Genomic DNA, 21,177 nt, shown 5'->3' on the forward strand with positions numbered 1-21,177 from the left:
TCATATAGCTTTCCAGATTTAATCTATTTTTAACTCAAAAAGCACTATGGTCTTATTTTCAGGCTGACAGTTAAAAACATCTTAGATGACAGATACTGTCTATATTTACTTGTATCATAAAGCAGTTGGTTTTCTGAAGGCAAAGCATAACAAGGGTATTGTGAATTCTCTAATGACAGAGACACTGAACCTACCTGCATAATTTATGAACACATACTTTTTTAAAGTAATTATTCAATGATTTACTTGAGAAATGTTACATGGACATGAAATCTGAATGATCAGAACCTAAGTGGTAAGAAGATCAAGCTAGAAAATTATACTGGTATCTAAAAACAAAAAGACCCCTTGTCTTCAAAAAAATAGTTTAGACTATCTTTCCATGTTGTCTGTAACAAAACAGATGACTCTCAGTCCATTATTACCAGACACTTTGTCCAGATGGGTCTGCAATACCTCAACTCTGAAGTTTATTAGTTCATGACTTTATTAGAGAAGCCTAGGAGTAACCAGGTAAATGGAACGTAGTTCATTAGCAGTTATGAACAGAATACACACTAATTCAGTGTTGCAACATGCAAAGTGAATGGAATTAGGGAAAGTAATTTTAGATAACAAAATTTGAAATACTCTATATTCTATTAAGTTGCTTCCAGACTCCATCAGACAAAAGACAGACAGACAGAATCAGCTATAGAGTTAATTATCCTTCTTTTAGATCTTTCTAGTGAAATAGTCTGTTCTATTGATAAATTGATTCACTGAACTAATATTGAGGTTTAAAATTGTGGTTACATACAATTTTTCTGAGAAAACTTATGATACTGGCACCGATAAAACAGCTGGACACAATAGCTACAAAGCGTAAAAAAGTAAACACTGTGTGACTGTTAAAAATACGCATCTTATTTCAGGATCGTACATTGGTTTCTAGTTCCATCCAGTCTCTGCAACCATTGACACTTTCACTGGAAAAGAATGCTCAAAGCTGCCAAGGTATATTGTTTACTGGCATAGAGACTAAGCGCTCAAATGAGCAGTTACATCAGGTATGCATTCAGCATAAACCAAACATCACTCACAATGAAATGATGTAACAAATTAAAAAAAAAAAAAACAACTGGGGAAGAGAAGGGAACATGGGGCTCCCGAGGACACTAACTCAGGGCGCAGAAATGAATACAAATTGTGGGGTGCACTCCTGTTCCTGGAATCATTATTTTTTGCCACCGTCCGAGGTCAGCTGACACATTCCATTAACAGGTGGTGGAAGGCCAGGGCAGATGCCAGCTGAGCCCTGCTGACTCACTGTGGCAGGTGCTGCCCATCAATTCACCCATGGTGGAGGCAAGGGAAGGTGACCTCCTCCAAACAGGCCACCCATATCCAAGAAACAAAAGTGAAACCTTAGGTGCCCCAGGGACACACTGACAACACGCTCTATCCAAAGGTCATTCTCTGGGGTTGCCTTCTTGGAAATAGTTCTATTATTCTTCACAGACATTTCTGTCTGTCCTTTTCTTCTAGTTAAACACGTGCGTGCCAAGCAGCAATAAAACTCAGAAAGGTGCCTGCAAATGCATGACAGGAGTTCAGACGTATCACAAAGCCCCGCAATAAAGAACTACTTCAGAAACTGAGAAATATGCTTTCTAAAAGGATATCAAGTTCTTATCCTAGTACAACAAAACATTTAATTCTACCACCTTTATTTGTAAAATCAAAGTTCTCTTAGATGTAACTATGCTCATGTAATAGAAGCATTTTTTTTTAATTCGTTGCTAAGGCTTTCCTCCTTTCCTGCAAGGATAAAAGGGCCCTATTCTCTTACCCTGCACTAACTTCCAAGATTTTGCATAGTTAGAAATCTTTGCCTGTGTTTTGCTCAGAATAAGCACTTCCATTTACTTCATTCACTAAACTTCACAGAAGCTGCTCCCGAACAATGATTAAAGCTTCAGGATTTGAATCACTGAGGCCAGATCTACTGAAGTCTTTCAGCATGAGCCTGGGAGCTCAAAACAAAACAGAAACCATCCTGACACACTTTCATACCCTTCCCAGCAAGAGCGCTTTTCATCTCCCTTTGGTGGAGCACATCAGGAGCTGCAATGAGGCAGCGGGGACTTGGATTTGTCCTAAAGCCAAACTGGAGGGTTACAAGAGTTTTCCATGCCAAAACCCATGTACATTTGGCTACTTCTCCCCCTTCCGAGGGCTTCTAGCCTGCCTTGAGCTCCTGTCACAAATCATCCGATAAGCGAGGCTTGTCTGTGAATTAATGAGAAAACAGACAATTCTCCCATGTAATGACTGTGTAAAAGCTTCTCCAGGTACACTATTCTCTCTTCTGGTGAGTGGATAGATCTGGCAGGGTATCCAATTGGTCCTTAGAAATGCCTGAGTTTGTTATAGCTGCTTTCTTTTGCCTGGAGATGGGGAAGCTTTTGACCTCAGCCGAGAGAGTATGGTAATAAGCTGAAGTTTGGTGGTGTGACAGAACCCTTAGCCAGCCGGCCTCCATCCTCCTCAGGTGAGCACAGCAAAAGACACTAAACCATTCCAAACCCTAGGATTAATACTTTAGTATAACATATAATTAGTAAACTACAACATCATCCCATAAGCAGGGAAAATGAAAAAAGGCCAAGTGAAACATTAAAAACTTTCAAAAACAAATCTCTCCCCAACTACCTATGGCCTTAGAGGCCAAGTCCTTTCTTTGAACTCTTTTCAGACCAGCAATTCTCAGTGCTTTCTGCAACTGAGCATATTCTCCTGAAGACCCTTTAGGCTTAAGAAAGTCTCTCTCTCTCCTTCCATCACTTCTGTGACTTCCCTGTTATTCTCCCTGTTCTCCCCAAAATTCCCAAAAGCTAAAGGTACAAACTACCCTCTCTCCCTTCTCCTTGCTGGACAGCAAAAAATGGTAAGATGCCTTTCAATCTGCTGCCCACCCTCACAGTATTCTTAATAAAAATATACAACATTTGCACAGGTAACTGTGAATAAACCAATTTAAATAATTCTACCATCTGTTACGGTCAGTGTTTCTTGTTGCCTCTATCAATGAACAATCTGAAAAGCCAGTATGAGGTATAGCTGGTTCTTCTTTAAAAACTACTCATAAAAACAGACTAGAGATCATGTAGAAGATGTCCTAACATGGATGTAAAGTCTTCCAAAACAGTAAGTTTAGGACCTCCATCTTCACAGCAATCAAAAGCTCAGCTCCTAAGAAATCGCTGCTTTTTGGCAGCCTATATATTTGCAGGGTGTGTATACGGGCCTCATCCTTGAATTCAGATTTCTGCTTAAGAGAAAATAAATTTACCCAAGCCCTTTGTTTTATTCTCCGACTTCAGTTCAGGATAAGAGCCTGCTTTAAACACCATCAGATTTTCAAGAGCATTCAGCACAAACAACTCCCATTTAGGCATGTAAATAAGTCACTTTGGAGCTGCTGGATGCTGAGCGCTCTTAAAAAGCTGCCCAATGCCAGCTACTGCTGTACCACTACTTCTGTATCACTTCATGTACCGTTCACTGTGTTTAAAGATAACATTTATAGAGAGATGGTGCACTACTCAGAAGAAACGTAGATTTTTATGCACAGGTGGAAACTCATACATATATTGTTTCTTATATCTCTGAACTTAGTAAGTGTTTAAATTATACACTTCGTACAGGTGTCAACACTGAAAATAAAATGAACTTCCCTAATACTCTTCTTGTATTTCAAACACTCACACAATTTGTACTAAGTTGCAGCAGGTGATCACGAAACAGACTCATTCTTCTCTCAGTACCCATGGATACACATATTTTAGTTTTGCTCTTTTGCTACTTTTTTGATATTGAAACACCTGAGAGAGCCCATTATTTAATGGCTGAAGGGAATCCAACGGATTAAACTTGTACAGCCTCTTCTCCCATGCATTTCATTACGAAGGTAAGAATTCATATTCTTCTAAGAATTAAAGAAGCATGGACATTCCCAGTTGTTGTCATGGAGACAGCTACTGAGAAAAATGTCATTGTACCCCTGCAGATAAATACATGTGCCAAGTGCTTTGAATACGTGGTGGTAAAACCACCACAGATGTTAAATATTCTCACATGGAGATCAATTTTCTCTCAAAATATGCACTAAATATATTTTTTAAAAAAGTTATTTTTAAACATAAAGGTTATGGCATGAAGGAAGAAAAGGCTAGGCAGTTTAAAAAAAATGTTGGCACTTTCATAGTTCATGATGTCATGGAGGAAAAAATATTATGGAACAATAGTATGAGTAAAGGATCAAGTGTCAGCCCAACTTTGAGTTATCTGGATTTTGTCAGTGTGTGTTATAACAGCATTGTTAACTACAATAACTATATTTCTTAGGTCAATGGAGGATTAAAAAGCAAACAAAAAAGCAACAAACACGTCGGAAAATTTTAAACTAGGGAGGCTCTGATCCTGATTAGACCATCTCATAGTGCAGGCATTTTTATTTGGACTAGAGCACTTTGAGTCGCTTGCCACTGCAGCTTCATGTAACTGTTTATGGGGAAGACAGATCACAGAAGACGAAGAGGCTGAAAACACCAGGCAGTTCAGTTCTTCCTTGTACCGTTATCCGTATCGATTGATCTAGGCCCTCAAATGAAGCAAGGCGACTATTAAGACACTCCCTAAAGTTTTGTTGCATACTAGTTACGACAGTAGTGCTAGCAACATTGCATTGCACTGTTCAGGTAGAAAAAGCAAAGAAGGTCCCAGCAAAGAGCAGGCAAGGTTTGGGATGCTCCTTTCCTCATCAAGTGGAAGCACACAACTTCCTCTCCGTCCTCACATAACCCTTCAGATATCTTACCCTAAATAGGTATAGACAGGGCAAAAGGCAGGTTGTGAGCTCTAAAACAGCCCATAAGTTTAACAATGAGTCACCCAAAGACAAAAAAAGGATGGCTCCTGCACGCAGAAGGAGGCCTTAGACAGCATGGAAGGAATCACCCCAAACTGAGAACCTAATTCACCACTGTACAAAGACTGGGGAAACAAGGAAACAGGATTAATTGAGTACCCTGTTGTAAATCTCTCTCCTCCTAAGTTTTTTGGGACAGGCCTCCACAAGACAATGCAGTGTTTTGCAGAGATACATGAGCTATCGCTAGATGAAGTGCCGGGGAACTGGAAGCAAGATAACCATTTTCAGATGATGTAACACCCCAGCTAATTAGCTCCACTGGGAACAAAGCGCGGTGCTTAGCACGGCTGCATTGAAGCCAGAGTGCAAGTTCATTTCGGGCTACCAAGGGCACCTCTGTACAGCACTGATGTGTTCCAGACAGACATAGCCACCATATAGCAGCTGAACATGTAAAAGATGATTAAAAAAACAACAACAACAACAAAATCACCTTACATTGAGGCATAATTTTACTGGAAAAGCAGTTTTGAAATACATGCTGTAAAAAAGCAGAGAACATACAATTACACCCCAAAATGGTGATTGTTTTACCAAAGTTGGAAGGGAATTCCTACATTTGACATGCAAACAGGCAGAGCATGGATCCTGCGTTAGCACAGATTCCTACGCTGCTGCTTTCACAATAGGTAATTATGTTTATCCTAGCCAAGAATATAGCTGTTGACCAGGGTTCGGCCATATCAGGAATAATCTCTATGGCCTAACACTCTGCCCTAGCGTCCACTGAAACACAGACGTCTTTGAACCTAGCCAGTTGTTTTAGAAAGAAAAACCACAAGAACAGAAAATAACTTTAACAAAGCAGCTCATTCAGGACAGCCGTTCCCCCTTCTCACCACAGCAATCTACAGACATCACAGACATTTGACATAATGGCTAAGTGGTACACAATTCGATTAAAGACAGAATTAAAAGGCATTTTAAACAAGTGTTCAATAGATTCTATACTGTCTGTCTTAGCTTAGGAGTTGTAACTTTCTTCTCAGGAATTAAAATGTTTTCTGAAGAATCCCCACTTTCATCTGGGGCAGGAAAAAAAAAAAGTCTAGCCTTTCTAGTTTGACAGATATGGTTTAAAAAATAAGCTTGTGTCATAAGTACAGTCATCAGCTACACAAACTATTATGGCATAAGAATATGCATTTCAGAACATACATGCCTTGCAAAATGAAAATTCTGTAATAGTTATAGAAGGGCTTTCAGCACCTGCATCAACATCTAAGTCCTTTGATCCCACTAGCCTACAACACCTTCCACATTTGTCTAGCAGACAAATAGGGAATAAACTGCTTTTAATAAATTCTTATCATCCTCAGAAGACATACAAGGCTTAGAACACCATTGAAAGACAGAATAGTTCAGCTGGATTTCTAAGGAGACAGGCAATCATGTTTGACTATTTGGGCTCTGATAACAGCAATTAAAAACATACTCTCAACAAACAACATCATGAATTCATGGGCAGGGACCCACCTGAGGAGAAGTAAGGAAAACAAAAACCAGTGTACCTCAGGAGCTACAGATTATAAAAAAATAAGGGCTTTCATAGGCTGAATACTGGCTTTCAGACAACATCTTCCCTTTTCAGATCCACTCACAGAATTAAAGCATGTCCCAGAAGCATCAGCCAGTCACATAGACTAACTTCTGGGAGAAACGCTGTTACAAAGCCATTACAGCAGGCAATATCTGATATGGTGCTATAGATGTAGCACCCACCGATCATCTTACTGACCAGTCTGCCCCACAGCAATTTTAGGCCTATAGGAGCAGCAGCAAGCACATTGCACAGGCACCCACATCTTGGTTACTGTTTGCTATAAACCTGCTCAGTATGACCTGCTTATTGTGAACACAGAAGGTTAGGTGTGCACTAAGCGCAGTGTGCAAAGCACTAAAGCGTGCATATCCTCACTCTTTCTCCAGTGATAATCCTTATTTCATGCTACTGCTTCAACCACTGTATGCCTGGTCCTCTGTCCAGAGCAGGAGCTTATACGGGAGTGGATCAAATACCATATCCTTCCTTGCCGATAGACAACACACTGCCCCTCCACTGAACTTTCATTTAAGCTTCTGTTGGCTGTGATGATGCATGAAGTCACCCTAGGAGCTCAAAAAAAAAAAAAGACCTATTTGTTGGCAAAAGAAAAAAAAAAGAGATGTCAAAGAGACAGTCAAATTAATCACCTACTGTCATGTGTAGTCCCAGGACTCCAAGACACTTGCCCCAAAAGCTGTTCCCTAGTTATTTTGCTGTTTGCAAACAACCCTCTACCTGTGCATGGACCCAGCTTCGGAAGGAAGCTGTCCCACACATCACACCGTAACACGTTTAAACTGCACTAACGAAAGGGGCTGGCTGCCCTCTCTATTCTTCTGTCTCTTCCCCAGAAGCTTTTAGGAATGCTAAGCTTATCCATCCCCGTTGTCCAAATCCCAGGATGTTGACATTTCCAATTGTATTTTTCTCTGTGCAACTTGTGGAAATAACAAAGAAGATAAAAACCTCCCACCAGTGCTCAGGCAGCTGCGTGCCTTTGTTCAATAAATCCAGCACAGGTTGCCAAGAGAGACTACAATGATGAGCAGCATTTATTCTTGAATACTCTCAAATGGGCTTTCGCTATATATTCATTCCAAGCAAAAAAAAATATCAACACTACATTCTTGTTTCAGTTTAGAATTAGTTTGTATAGCCAATATATAAAAGGAGATCGTTGTAATAGACATGCTATGAAGTTCCCAAATGGAACAACATAAACAGCTTCTATAATAGGCACTACTCTGAACTTCAGGCTTCACGCTTGGCACCGCTTTTCCCAAATTTTAAACCTAAAAGAAACATCTGTAAAGGTGAGAACAACCAAGCTACACACAATGCACTAAAAATAAATAAATAAGTAAGAGAATAAGAAATTCTCAGATAGCATGCAAAGAAATTCCCATTGCAAGCTCCACTCCCTTGGGTGAAAAATAAGTGCAAATTCAGTCAGAGGTAGGAGGCTCTAAAGAAAAGAAAAAGTCAGCCTATTATACCACTTAACAAGATACCACTAGTGATTTTCAACCTTTCTACCTAAAAATAAGGTAATTTTGCAATTAAAACAAAAGCCACCATTAAATGTAACGTGTCAGAACATTTTTCCTTATTTATACCTATCAGATGAATAATCATTTTATACACTGTGTAGCTGTCTAGGGAACAAAAGTTCTATTAAAAGTGTTTCTAAGGCAGCAGTACTACAGCCCTGCACATATTCTTAGACTTTAATCATTGATTAAATGTTCCAAGCAAAATTCAACACTATCAACAAATATTCTTTCTGGGGATGTATTATTTTTGTATAAATAAAGTAAGCTAAGTATAAATGTCTCTTTGTATCAATTACATCAACATACCTTTCCAATGAAAGGAAGGCACAGAAATGTTTTTCTGCACACTACAAAATTCTGCATGCATCAAAAATCAGAATTCTCATATTGCTTAACACTGGGGAGAAGATCTGGAAGTGGTATTTGTCCATTATATGCTGAGGTAAAACAGATGAGTGATAGCAACAACTCAAGTCCCACCAAGTTTATGTGGTTCAAAGTCAAGTAAAAGGGAAAATCAAGTCTTTCAACTTAACTGCATAGTTTGAAATGTTTCATAATCACTTCTATGACAAACAAAGCATTTATAAGAGGGAAAACATAAAAAGAATACCCCGGACATGAAGAGCCAAGAAACCTAAATTTTATCAAGTCCTTGTACCAAACATTTCCTCGCTGCATTTAGATGGGTCTTGCTCTGTACCACCCTCATGACCTCTGCGTCGTCCTTCAGCACTTGCGAGAGGTGCAGAATCACCTCCATTGACTAGACCCAATGATTTAGGAGGATCTGTGAATATCTATCACTAACCAGTCACCCTCAACAGCAGTTTTCTGCATCCTACCCAAAAACCCAGGTCATCAAAAGTGATGCAGAATGACACCAAAAGCAAAAGAAAACATGGAAATAATTTAAGTTCTTGCAATTTTCTTTTGGGATAAGGGAGTTTAGTTCCTAATTCCCTTAAGTGTCTCTTAAAATTCCAGCTTTCAAATTTCAACTGCAGCAGCATACAGTCTTATGGCAAATCAACCAGTGCTACAGCTGGGAGACTATTCTAAAATAGCAATTGGCCTGGGGTGGGGAGGTTTTGTTTAGAGGGAAGGGAGAGATTTTAGACCTCGACAGGACATAACATGATTCCATACCACAGATCTGCAATCACACAGCTTTATCTCTGATACAAACAGAACATTATTTAGAATAATGCCTTCTAATTAGGCCTAATAAGTGAATCTATAAAGACACAGAAACACCATCATTTCACACACTCCTGTTCCATGCTATAAGGAATGGGGGGATGAAGACACTTTTACCTTCCAAGACCTTTCTTAAAGCTGTGTCATTGAAAAGAAGTGGTTTTTTTTTTCCTTCTGAAGACATAATCCAGTTTTTAAAACTGACAAACCCTCCTTAACAGATACAGGTTACCCTTGACCCTCGTGTAAAAGAGAGAAAGAGAGAGAATAGTTCATTTGAACTAGATCAGAAACCACAGTCTAGCAAAGCGTAAGCCATTCGCAAAGACAAGGCTCTGAGCAACCTCACGTTGCTTTTTGAAATTTTCCCTGCTTTGAGCATGGGGGTGGGATCCCATGACCTCCAGCAGTCCCTTCCAACCCAAATTATTATTATGATTCTGTAACAATTCCCATAATCTTTTTTCTACAAAAAGCCCCTCTATTCCCTCCCACACCTACACACAGTAATTTAAACTGTAGAGTAGCTATAAATAACCCTAGTGTATATTTCAAAGAAAAGGTATAATCATCCTTAGCATAAAATTCAGCAAAAGCTTATTTGCCTCTTTCCCTGGCTGTGATTTTTTTTTTTTTTAACTCACATAGAAGAATGTAAGATTTCCCAGTCACTTCCAACTCCTCTCTGTGAGCTTACCTCCCAGGGCACGGGTCTATCACAGGATCAAAGGGTAATTTGAAGTAGGAGCCCTTTACAAAACTGCTGGCAGCACAAACCTGACAAGGCTGACAAGGGGTGGGGAAGGAGGAGAACCTATGACATTACTTTCATCTCCTCCAACCCACAGCTCCCTTCTCAACAGCAGACTCACATATCAAGTGAAAGACTGACATTTTTTAAAGAGTGTAAGCAAAAAAAAAAATGTAAATAGATATTGATATGCGTGCATGCACATGTGCACAGATTTACCGGGCACTTTATGCAAGAGGTAAGATCATCTGAGTTGTACATATCATCAGGACTACAAGCAAAAATGCAAAAATTAAAGAGCTTGAATAAAAATTATATAATCTTTCACAAACCAAAGCTATTCACTGCAATCACATTTACATGGTAACACCAGGTAACATGATACAATACACAAAGTACTGATGGGCTTTTAAACATATATGGCTTGACATCGCCAGCACGTTTAATGCTTGCTTTTGGCAAAAGCTGATCAGAAGTCCTGTACTTATTAGTGTCTTCTTGTTTGAAATGCTGAAGCAGCAGCAGAACACAGTTTTGCAAGGTAGTATCAGGCACATTCATTGAACTCTTGACCTCAGAGAATTGTCAGGTTTTGTTTTTTAATTTATCTAATAAAATAAGCAAGTGGGGCAAGGGAAAAAAGTTTGTAATCTAGTAGAGAAGATACAAACACAGACCCTGACTTGTTTAATTGGTTTTGAATTTGTGCAGCTTACATTGCCAGTGGATCAGAGACAGTTGGAGACCACTGGCCTAAGCAGTAAAGCGTGTGAGGTACAAATTTGATCTTGCTTGTACATAGTTTTGAGGCACATTCTCCATTATTAACATAACAGGCTACAAAAAATAAATCAGTGGATGCACTTCAGGGAAAAATCCTTTCTTTGCCTTATAAAGGTTGAACCAGAAGCAGGCAAGAAACAGCATGCAAATATACATGTTATCCCAGCATTCATGCATAACAAAAAGAACAAGCAGCAGCCAACAGCTATGTGAAGAAGCTCTCTTAAATTCAAAAGCATTATACGGCAGATTTCCATATTATATACAAAGTTTGCTTAGACAATTTCATTCACTCAGGGGAAAGAAAATCAAGTTTAACAACACCAGAGAGAACTTTAGGTCTCATGGCTCTGAAGGTTATCCCTGTTTATTTTGTCTTTAATGAGAAGCTGTGTAAACGATAAAAATATTTTTTATTTCCTTAAAAGCTCTAGTTTAATCAGAAATGTTTGCTCTTCATCTCTAACGCAAGTAACTCACTTATATTAGCTGTCCATTGCCGAGAGTTGCTCTCTGCACTCCATTTGCTCTCCTGCACCCTCTCAGCATTCTTCCCTGGCAGAATCCACATATTATAAATATACCAAGTTAATACACAACAGAAAGAATTACTGTATACACCAATAACACATCATATTCTCTCACTGACGGGATCCTTGACTCCCCACAATCCCTTCTTTTACCCTTTGTGCTCTGTCTTTTTCACTTTTATTTAAAACGCAAAGCTTGAGACAGAGGCCCACTCAATGCCTGTCAGTAAAAAAGCTAATGTGAAACTTTCTGAGATATCAGGCAAAAAATTATAACAACAGCTGAAAATCAGCAAAAAAAAAAAAAAGGTGCACTAGTTTCAAAGTTTGTAGTGAGCCGTCTGCTCCCGAGATAGATGAGTACCCCTGAAGAAGGCAGTGCAGAGCGGTACTGTCCAGAGGAACAACCTCATATACCTGCAGCTCCTCGGAGCTTCTCTGCCTGGCAAACTTTTTTGGTCTTAGCCAGCTCCTCTCTTTATGCAGGTTATTGAAGGAACCCTTGCAGAGTTGCCAGCTGAAAGGAAAAGAGATGTTGCCCTTTCTCTGCTCAAGCTCCCAAAAAAACCATGGCGGCAGCAGCAGGCAGGAAAGGAGAGAGATCAAGAAGCAAGACATCTCTATGGGAGCATTAAGGCAAATACAGAAGTACGTGTCTGTCCTTGTGATCAACATCAAGCATACAGAGGGAGGGAAGACCTCTCTGCCTGACACACCACTGGGACTGCTGGACCTTTGAGACATCACCCTTCGCTGCTACCGAACCAGAGACAGCCACCGTTTTCACCGAGACCCGGCGAGACACCATCCTCCCTGTTTTTCCCAAGCATAGCAGCAGCTATAAGGACGTTCAGCTGTCAAGCTGAAGATGGGCAAACTCAGCTGCTAAATTTAAGCAACCACACAACAGGACATAACTGATCAGAGCAGCACGTCAGCCTCTCGGATCCGCTTAAATCTCTGCAAGCAGGAAAAACCTCGGCAGATCTTCACAGCATGACACCATGCCAGAGCTGCAAAATGACACGGACAGCCAGCTTTCTTCAGCCAGCACGTCTGGAAAGACACAGGAATTTGATGGGCACACATCCTCCCCCAGGGCTGCCCCCAGAGGGGTTTGTGCTGTTTCCTACCCAGCAAATACATTGGGAAACTGGCAACAACAAGCTACTTAGTTGCAAAAATCTATTAAGGTTGCTAAGTGACAATAATGTAGCTCCCTCTCACACCATTTATAAAACCCAAACATTTAAAGGCAAGGAAACGAATGGCTCGTATGATCATAAATTTCACACTGCCCATATAATACACAAATAAATCCTCATCAAGTATAAAGCTGCAGTGATTTCATCACAATAATGTTAACTCTCCCATGAGTATAGCTCAGTTTTTTGCTATCATGCTTTTGGTATCAAAATGTTTTTCTTCTGAAAAACTCTTCAACAGGAACATCAGTCAAATGAAAAAACTATCTGGAAATTTTTTTTTGCTATTTGTTCGTAACAGTGCAACATAACAGGAAAATTCATACATGGTAAAAGTTTTATAAATCAACTATGTTCTAACTTTGTTTTACGAAATTCTTATGGCCTACATCCAACAAGCACTTAAGCTCCAGCTTAATTTTAAGTAATTAATCATATAAAAGTGTACAGGACAACTGAAGTGTTTCAGTATGTACTTAAACGTTTTACTAGAATAAAGCTCTTATTTCATTTTAAAGAGCATTTAATGCAGTGTTCTTATTTTAGCATATCAATGAAATATCTATTTTGGGTTAATGTTAAGCTTGCTTATTGTGATAAATGCAAGGTTTATAATAAGAAAGAACGATGTCCTTTTTTTTTATGATGTGGAGGAAGTAAGTTACGGATGCCCCCAAGCTAGGCTTTTTCCTCCATTGCTAGCAAATTGAGGGTTGTGGCTTGAACTTAGTGTTCAACTCAGTTTTATGGTAACCACACTGTTATTTAGCAGCCTGAACTCAGGTTTTCAGAGAAAGATTTTGGAGAATGCAGCTCATTTTCTGGAGTCAGAAGGGGAAAGGATAAAACAATAATTGTAGAAGGAGGTAAATACAAAGGTGAAAGAAAGAGTTATTTCTCTTCATAAAAGACAAGGTCCAGGTATCAAATTATTAAACTGAAAAAATGATCAAAGCTAACCATGCTATCAATAATTTTATAGCATTACATCCACCTATGTTACAAAAAAAACAATAAAGAACACTACGGGAAAAAAAACTCAAAAACCTAATGGCCCATCAGAACAAAATATTGTTCTTGTTCCTCTGCAAATGTCAGTCTTGGTAAGCTTCAGAACTACCTTCACAAAACACTATATGTCCGTATGTCTTAACCATATTAGAGGGAAAAAATCCAAACCATCAAAATTTAAAAAAAGGTCTTCTTCTATATCCAAAATTCCAAGTGATATTCTGAGCTTCAACCAGTCAACACACAAATGCCCAACTTTACTTTACCTTTTTGCTGAGCTTAGATTTTGAAGTCTCCAGACAACATATGCTATCCTATAGAGCCCTTACCAGAAGCTTAGTTGGTCAGAGTTCAAAGAAAATGGGAGTGACAATATGAAAAAAAACCTTAGCTTTTTGGAGAGTTCCAGAGCAAGAACACTGGTTTAAACTGTTTTTTATCATCTTCAGCTAGAGGATTCAATACTTCCCTTCAGATAAAGGCTTTGTGATAGCCAGACTATTCGTTTGATCACTACTTGAATTACAAAATCACTGTAATTCTATGTGGTCTGTTACAGATACCCAAGCTAACTTGAACAGTCCCAGATAATCCATAATGTCATACAGCAGTCTTGTGTCTTGGATTCTGATGTAGCTGCTGGAAGAAATTCAAAATGTCCTCAAATTATCTATATAGCCTTACATGGATAAAGACCCAGCTATAGAATAGTCCTTCCTTGAGCTCTGGCATGACTGTTATGTGTCTTCAGGATTGTGCACATGAAGTTCACAAGATAAGACATGTCAGAAGAGGGATTCCTAGCTGTCATTTAGTCTTGAATTTGTCTCTTCTTGTACTTCTTAAAACAAGAAAATCTCTGTAAATTACACAACCAGCTCAACGTGTTTAACCTGATCTTTCTGCCAGAAAAGCATTCCCCAGCTCCTTGGAACAAAACACAAAATAATCAAAATTTCTTATATTAAAGATGAAAGTGTGATTATCTTGTCTTTCTTCATATTCACAACTCACCAGATGGCAGGGGGGAAAAGCATAGTTCACATTATTTTTCAGAATAAGTAGCACTACTTCTTTAAAGATTCTAGAAAGAAGAAAAAAAGACCAAAAGCAACTATTTTCTCAAAAGACTTGCTTGCAAATACCTACGGAAAACATTATAAGCTCCTCTTTTCTGGTACTTAGTTAGCAATATAGGCTTTGCCAATATATGCATCACTAAAATGCCTTAGCAGATTTCATTTCAGTTTTACACAAACATATGTCAGAATTTGGAGTGGTAATGACCACCATGCCTTAAATAGTGTAACTCTTTCCATTCTAACCCTGCTCTCTTCTACATACCATGTTCAGTCATTTTTAACTTTCCAAACCTATCATGTCGTAGGCTGAAATTTTCCATTAATGGATCCTTTTTTTTTGAAAGCTTACGTAGAGTTATATCAAGAATGAAAAGCAAGCACTACTGCATGATGTTTTATGCTAAAAACTATTTTGCTTCTTCCAGACATACTCAAGAACTGAATAATATATATACAGATAGGAAACTTTACATATATTACTCTGTACATAAATATGTTTGTCTGTACGTATCAGTAGCATGCACTTACAAACTGAGTCTGAATATTTCACTTAAAAATTAGGTATAAGCCTCCAGGGTAGGGGAGGGAATCAAATTTGCCAGAGATTTTACAACAAGTTTTGAAAAAAATTGGTGAAATATTTGACTAAGGATGGATCTGTGGCACATCCACTGAACAACTGATTTAATTGTAGAGTGAAAATTATGAAAAATACAAATATTGAAGACAAATATCCTGCAGATCTGCAAATCCTGCAAATATCCTTAAATCTTTTCTGTCAGGCGCCAAGAAATTGAGGATGATTGCTATGCACTTAGCCACTTTAGTTCTGCCTTACTCTAAGTTATCAGGGTGATAAAGTTTAGAGACACTACATATGCTACTAAGATTGCAAAGTAAATTGCAAATTACAATGCATTTTGAAGTCATGCAGATTCAAACAATCCTAACACACATCCACAATCCACATTAGAGTTCAGTTTGCTACCACAATGTTCTCTTGAGAATTTCTGGTACATAAAAATCATGTTTCATTTAATCAGAAAGGAATCAACAACTAGTTAGCCAAGTAAATCAGAAATTACCAAACAATAAGAGTGAAGAAAAGCAGATTACATTGCACAGAATAATGTTCATCAAGTCTAATACCACTACCAGCAACAGCACCTTACACTTAGGTGAATTAACAAACTATAGTAATCAGAGAAAAATGCATACCAGAAACAAACAGGAAGTGACTACTGGGACTTGGCACCGTGAAATGTCGCCATATGGAAGAGTTTAGAAACTTTTTGAAGGCTCAGTTTCCTAAATGGCTGGTGTTATCCACTAAGGCCAATAAAAACACAATGGGAATTTAATTAATTTACTTTTATTACTCCATAATGATTTAGGATATCTAAAAAAATATATTAAGACCCTAGATAAGATAATTCTAGTAACAACTCCTGCCATTTAACTAAACAACACTGTATCATCTCCACTAATTATAACACACCCGGGTTTCAGAAAATCTCCACGTTACAGTAATTTCGTTATTAACAAAAGCCATTTGGGGTGAAGCAAAGGAAGAAAGCATTCTCCCCAACATATTTCCAGCTTATTTATCTCACTAAATACTCCCTGTTTTCTTGCATTTCCTGACTTATATCTTCTGCTACAGCATGTCTGCTTCATCCAAAAATAACCACAGGCCAGATCCCCAATCTCAGATTTGAGAAAAAAACACACATCCAGCAGAGCTTTCCAATTAACTGTGCATGGATCCATTAACATAGGAAGCCAGGTCAGCAATGCAACTGCTATTCTTCATATCCACTTTTTAATGAAGAGTACTCAAGACAAGAGTAGGAACCGTAACTATGCTCATCTAACCACTCTTCTTCAAAGTATCCAAGGACTACTTCATTTTTTACTCTTGTGCTTGCCCCTCAAATGAGCAGAGCTAAAAAAAATGAAATAAAAAAAAAATGTGTCAGTCCTAATTTGAACCTTCCCTTCTAGACAGGTTCCAGTTCTGAAGAGCTGAAACATGGCCATCTTTTTAAGGAATACACTCTGCACTACAGTGATTAACTTTAAAGAAACTGGAACCTAGTTGACGACAGGCAGAGTTTGAGGACTGCAGCCCTAAAGAGCTAAAGTCCGTCATCTGTTTCACTTAAGGAAGGTACCGATGCTGCCTGTCTTAGCCAGCACCTTTAAAAGTTAAGAAGCCAAATTCAATGCAGATACAAGCAGAATTTTTCACAATTTAAATCCCTCATATAACATTGTTTGTACATCATCATATATACTGCTACAAAACCGACTACAGTTTGCCAAAGTCCTCAGAAAATATGATGTATATTCCAAAATGCTTTTTACCAAGACACTTTTTATGTCCTAAATATTCAGGTCTCACTGGGGGGCCAGTAGGCGTCATGAAGTTAAGTATTGTTTCAACACTCTGGGATTTCAGCTCAAAACTGCTCAAACTTCATAGGGTACTTGCCACCTGTTTATTCTGCTGCATTTCATCCAGGGAACACATGTGCTCCACAAATGCAACAGCTTCCAGGATAAGGTTTAAAGAAGCTGGCTTTAATCTCATAGAAGTGCTAATTAATTTTGGTCCTGGCACCCTTAAAGATGACTACTGCCACAGTATCACTTTATAAACAAGTATGGTACTTGAGTGAACAGCTCCTAGATATAAACAGTACTGTACCAAGGAATATTTTAGTCCTTAGCACTGCAACTTGTTCTCTCCTCTTCAGTTTTGCAGAGAGCAAAACATGTTGATCTTCAAGTTTTCTGTATCAGGGAAATTAGTAATGGCCATGTTTTGACACAGGCATGCCTTCAGAGTACTCTAAAAATGTGAGTAATAAGTATACATAAATTAAAAATACAGCTCTACCATCCATCCATTTTTAGTGGTAATTTACTGTGAAAATAGTTCCGCTGAAATCAACAAAGCTATTTGCAGAAGTTGTAGTCAGTTTTAACACCGCTTGCCCATGTTGAATAATAATAAAATTCTAAGTAGAAGAATAGAAAGTATATTATTAGCATATCATAAACAAGCAATGAACTTCAGTGTAATTATATCTTCCAACACATTATTCTCTCTTTTCATTTTCCCATGCTGTTTTTCATCACTCCCACAGCCAAATAATTAATTGTTTTTAATTAGGAAGAAAAGGGTAAAGCTTCAGAACTCACTATGAGCGCAACAAGTGTTAGAAATCAACAAGCCTATGTTTCTGCCAGGGAAAAGGTTTTGTTCTCATACATTCATTTGCTAAATCTTATTATAAACACATTAAAAAAATCCACTACTGAATGATTCTGTCTGCAAAGAATCACCATATGGTAGTTTTCACAAATGATCAACTGTACCAAAACATCTAAAAATAACATCTTCCTTAAGTAAAATAAAAACAATTACCAGCAGAGACTTTGGGGTATAGTTCTAAGCTAAGGAATCAATACCACGTTGCCAAAACGTTTCAAGTAAGTATATAAGCAACCTCTGGAGAAAAATAGCACAGTGTTAAATGGCCCACAAACATCAATGATAAATGCAATATACATGTTTTGGTTTCTTTCAAAAGTCTATTCTTAGCTGTACAACAAACCCCATCCATTTAATTAAAACCTTAGCCTATAAACACATTCACAGAGTAAGTGAAGCCTAACAAATCTAATTTGAATGAAAGGGACTAGCTGGGTAAAAGTGCAGTTCCCTGATGTTCCTTGCTCTAGTGGTTTCATGTAACCACTGATCACCAACTACTACAACAGCAAGCATACAACACCCTTAAACTAAATGGGAGTTGTCTGTCTAAATATAGCTACTTTTAAATAATGCATCATGAGTTATAAAATAAAGTGCTACTGAATTATTTAACGTAGGTCTCATCTTTAACAAAGATATATCACTTTTAATTAAATGGAAATTTATTTATATTCTGAGTTGCATATTATTGTAAATTGTAACCAGTAAAGCAATGCTTCATGAATACATACTAAACAATTCTGTCAGCAGTCAGATTTTCCTATATAAATCTGATTCACAAAAATAGAACTAATGACACAAAGATAAATGAAAGCATCACTTTTAGAGTTGTTTTAGAACTGTAGATCACAATTTTGCATGTACTCACAGCCCTCACATACATAATATCCCAACCCATAACAGTTGATAAGAATTTGTTGAGATCTCATGCTCCCAAAACTGTTTCAATAACATACATAATCCCCATATTCTCTTTACACAAATATGAGCCTTTCAGAGAGCAAATCCTTGAATGCACTTAACACTACTACAGTTAAAAAGTGCCATGCTCTCTGTCACATTAAAACATTTTAAAGATCTCCACACAGAAATGGTGTTAAAGCTGAAAGTTTGCGTGTGACTGTTTTCAATAATATGTAATAGTTGTATATTATTTCTGTATCTTATGTTGCATATTTTATATATTATATTTGTATATTATTAATAACCCCTCAGCCAGGCCTAACACCTGCACATGCAAAATTAACATTTAACAATAAAATGGGATGACTTGTTGTGTTTAGAAAGTTTCTGGAAAAAGTAAAAAATAAAAGAAAAAGACTTCCCACCTTCTATAATGGGATAATGCTACTGCTAAACAAGCACTGCTTTTTTTTTTTAAAGGTGGCTGCACTCTGAACGCAGCGTGTTGAGCGAAGGCTGAAGGGAAGATGAGCTACAAGCCGTCACAAATCCACAAACAGATCCTTACTGACATTAATGGGGGCTCTGCGAAGGAAACAACAACTCACGACCTGCTGTGCAGAAAGCAAACCGAGGTGGGACCTGGGGGCCTGTGCGGAGCCCTTTGCCCCAGCACCAGACTCCGCAGCTGCTTAGAGCAAAACCTGTCATCTCGACTTCACTGCACCCGCAGGTTAAGCCCAACGGGGCTTTGTGCAGGCGCAGTCACAGGATGCGGATCGCAGTCTGTGGAAAGTTACGGGACGCAGAAAGTAAGTTAGGTCTCATCATTTTTGCACTTTTAAGAGCATTCTTGTCGAAGTCAATTTTACAGGGAAAAACGTGATGTAAACACGCCATCCGTCAAGAAAGTTAAGTGAGCAGCCCCGCCAGGACGGCTTGGGCAGCCCGAGGCGGCCAGCAAACGCATTCCCACGCAACCCTGACAGCTGCCTCGCGCGCGCAGCCCCGGGGGCGAGGATGCAGGGAGTCCAGCCAGGTCGCTCCTGCAGCGCGAGACGCGGCGACCTCCCCGGGGGCACCGCCGCTTCCAGCCGGGAGCGGGGCGCCGCCGCGCCGCCTCCGCCCGCCCCCGGCGCAGCGCGGCGCGGCGGCCCCGGGGCTGCGGCCGCGCCGACGGCGCCGCCCGCCCCGGCCGGGGGGCAAAGCCGGGGGGGGGGAGGCGGGGAAGGGGCGCGGGAACCTGCCGCTTCCCCCGCATCCCGGGGCGGGCAGGGCGGCTGCCCCGCGGGCCGCCCCGGGGGGCTTCCTGCCCGCCCGCCCGCCGACAGATGTGCGCGCAACAGCTGGCCGGGAGGAGGCGGGAGGGAAGGAAGGAAGAGGCACCGCCGCCTCCCCGCCGCCGCCCGCCCCCGGCGCTGCTCCGGGCGGGAGAGGGATGCGGACGGGATGCGGCGGCGCGCTGCCCCCGGCGCCCGCACGGCGGAAACTCCGCGGACGGCGAGGGGGAAAGTCGCGGCGGGCACGGGGAGGCGGCGGGGCGCCCCCCGCCTCTTACCTTGCTGCGGATCTGGCCCGAGGTGGACACTTTCCGGATGAGTTTCTGGGGCCCCTCGTGCTCCCCTTCGCTGTCCGACGACTCGTCCGCCGCCCCCGGCGCCGCCGCCGCCGCCGGGTGCTGGGGCTGCTGCTGGATGGCGGCGCCGCTCACCCCCGCCTCGGCCCCGGCCATCTTCCCGGAGTCCTGCCGAGAGAGCGCACACGAGCCCGGCTCAGCCCGGGCAGCCGCCGCCGCTCCCCTCCCCGGGGGGGAGGAGGAGGGAGGGGGCGGCGCGGGAGGGCGGGGAAGGGGGCGGCGCAGGGGGGAGGAGGCGGCGGCGGCGAGCGGGCCGGAGCAGCGCCGGGCGCGGGCGCGGGCGCGGCCGGGCCGCCATCTTCCGCCGGCGCCGCCCCTCGGCGGGGGCAGGGCCGTGCTGCCGCCCCGCGCCGAGGGGCGCCGGCGGCGGGGCCGGGCCCGGCGCGGCCCGCTGCGCCCCCGAGGGGCCGCTCGGCTCCAGGGGGCGCCGAGGCCGGCAGAGGTCCCGCGGGGGCGGCGGCGGCGCGCCGGACCGCGGCCTCCCCGCGGCAGGTGGCGGCGCAGGGTGGGGGCCCCTGCGGGGCTCCCGCGGGCCGCTGCCGCCCCTCCACGTGCGGCTTGGGCGGCTCGGTGCCGCCGGCGCGGGCACGGCCGTGGGGGAAGGCGCCCCTTGGCTGGAGGCGGCGGAGGGACTTCGCGGAGGCGCGGGGCGCCCGGGCAGCCGCAGCCGTCGGCAGCAGGGCTTGGGGCGGCACCGCAGCGCCTCTCCTGCGGCTCGG

The 21,177-nt window shown here is 41.3% G+C and overlaps 1 protein-coding gene across 1 annotated transcript in view; it reads right to left on the bottom strand.

The window, feature by feature from the left end:
• DGKH (diacylglycerol kinase eta) overlaps positions 1–20,575 on the bottom strand; it is a 156,576-nt gene extending 136,001 nt beyond the window's left edge. The window contains exon 1 of the mRNA XM_067292456.1: positions 20,381–20,575. Coding sequence (XP_067148557.1) covers positions 20,381–20,554 — 174 coding nt within the window. The 5' untranslated portion in view covers positions 20,555–20,575. The remainder of the gene's footprint in view (positions 1–20,380) is intronic.
• Positions 20,576–21,177: the final 602 nt, after the last annotated feature.

This window comes from Apteryx mantelli, chromosome 1, assembly GCF_036417845.1.
Source record: "Apteryx mantelli isolate bAptMan1 chromosome 1, bAptMan1.hap1, whole genome shotgun sequence".
Lineage (NCBI taxonomy): Eukaryota > Metazoa > Chordata > Aves > Apterygiformes > Apterygidae > Apteryx > Apteryx mantelli.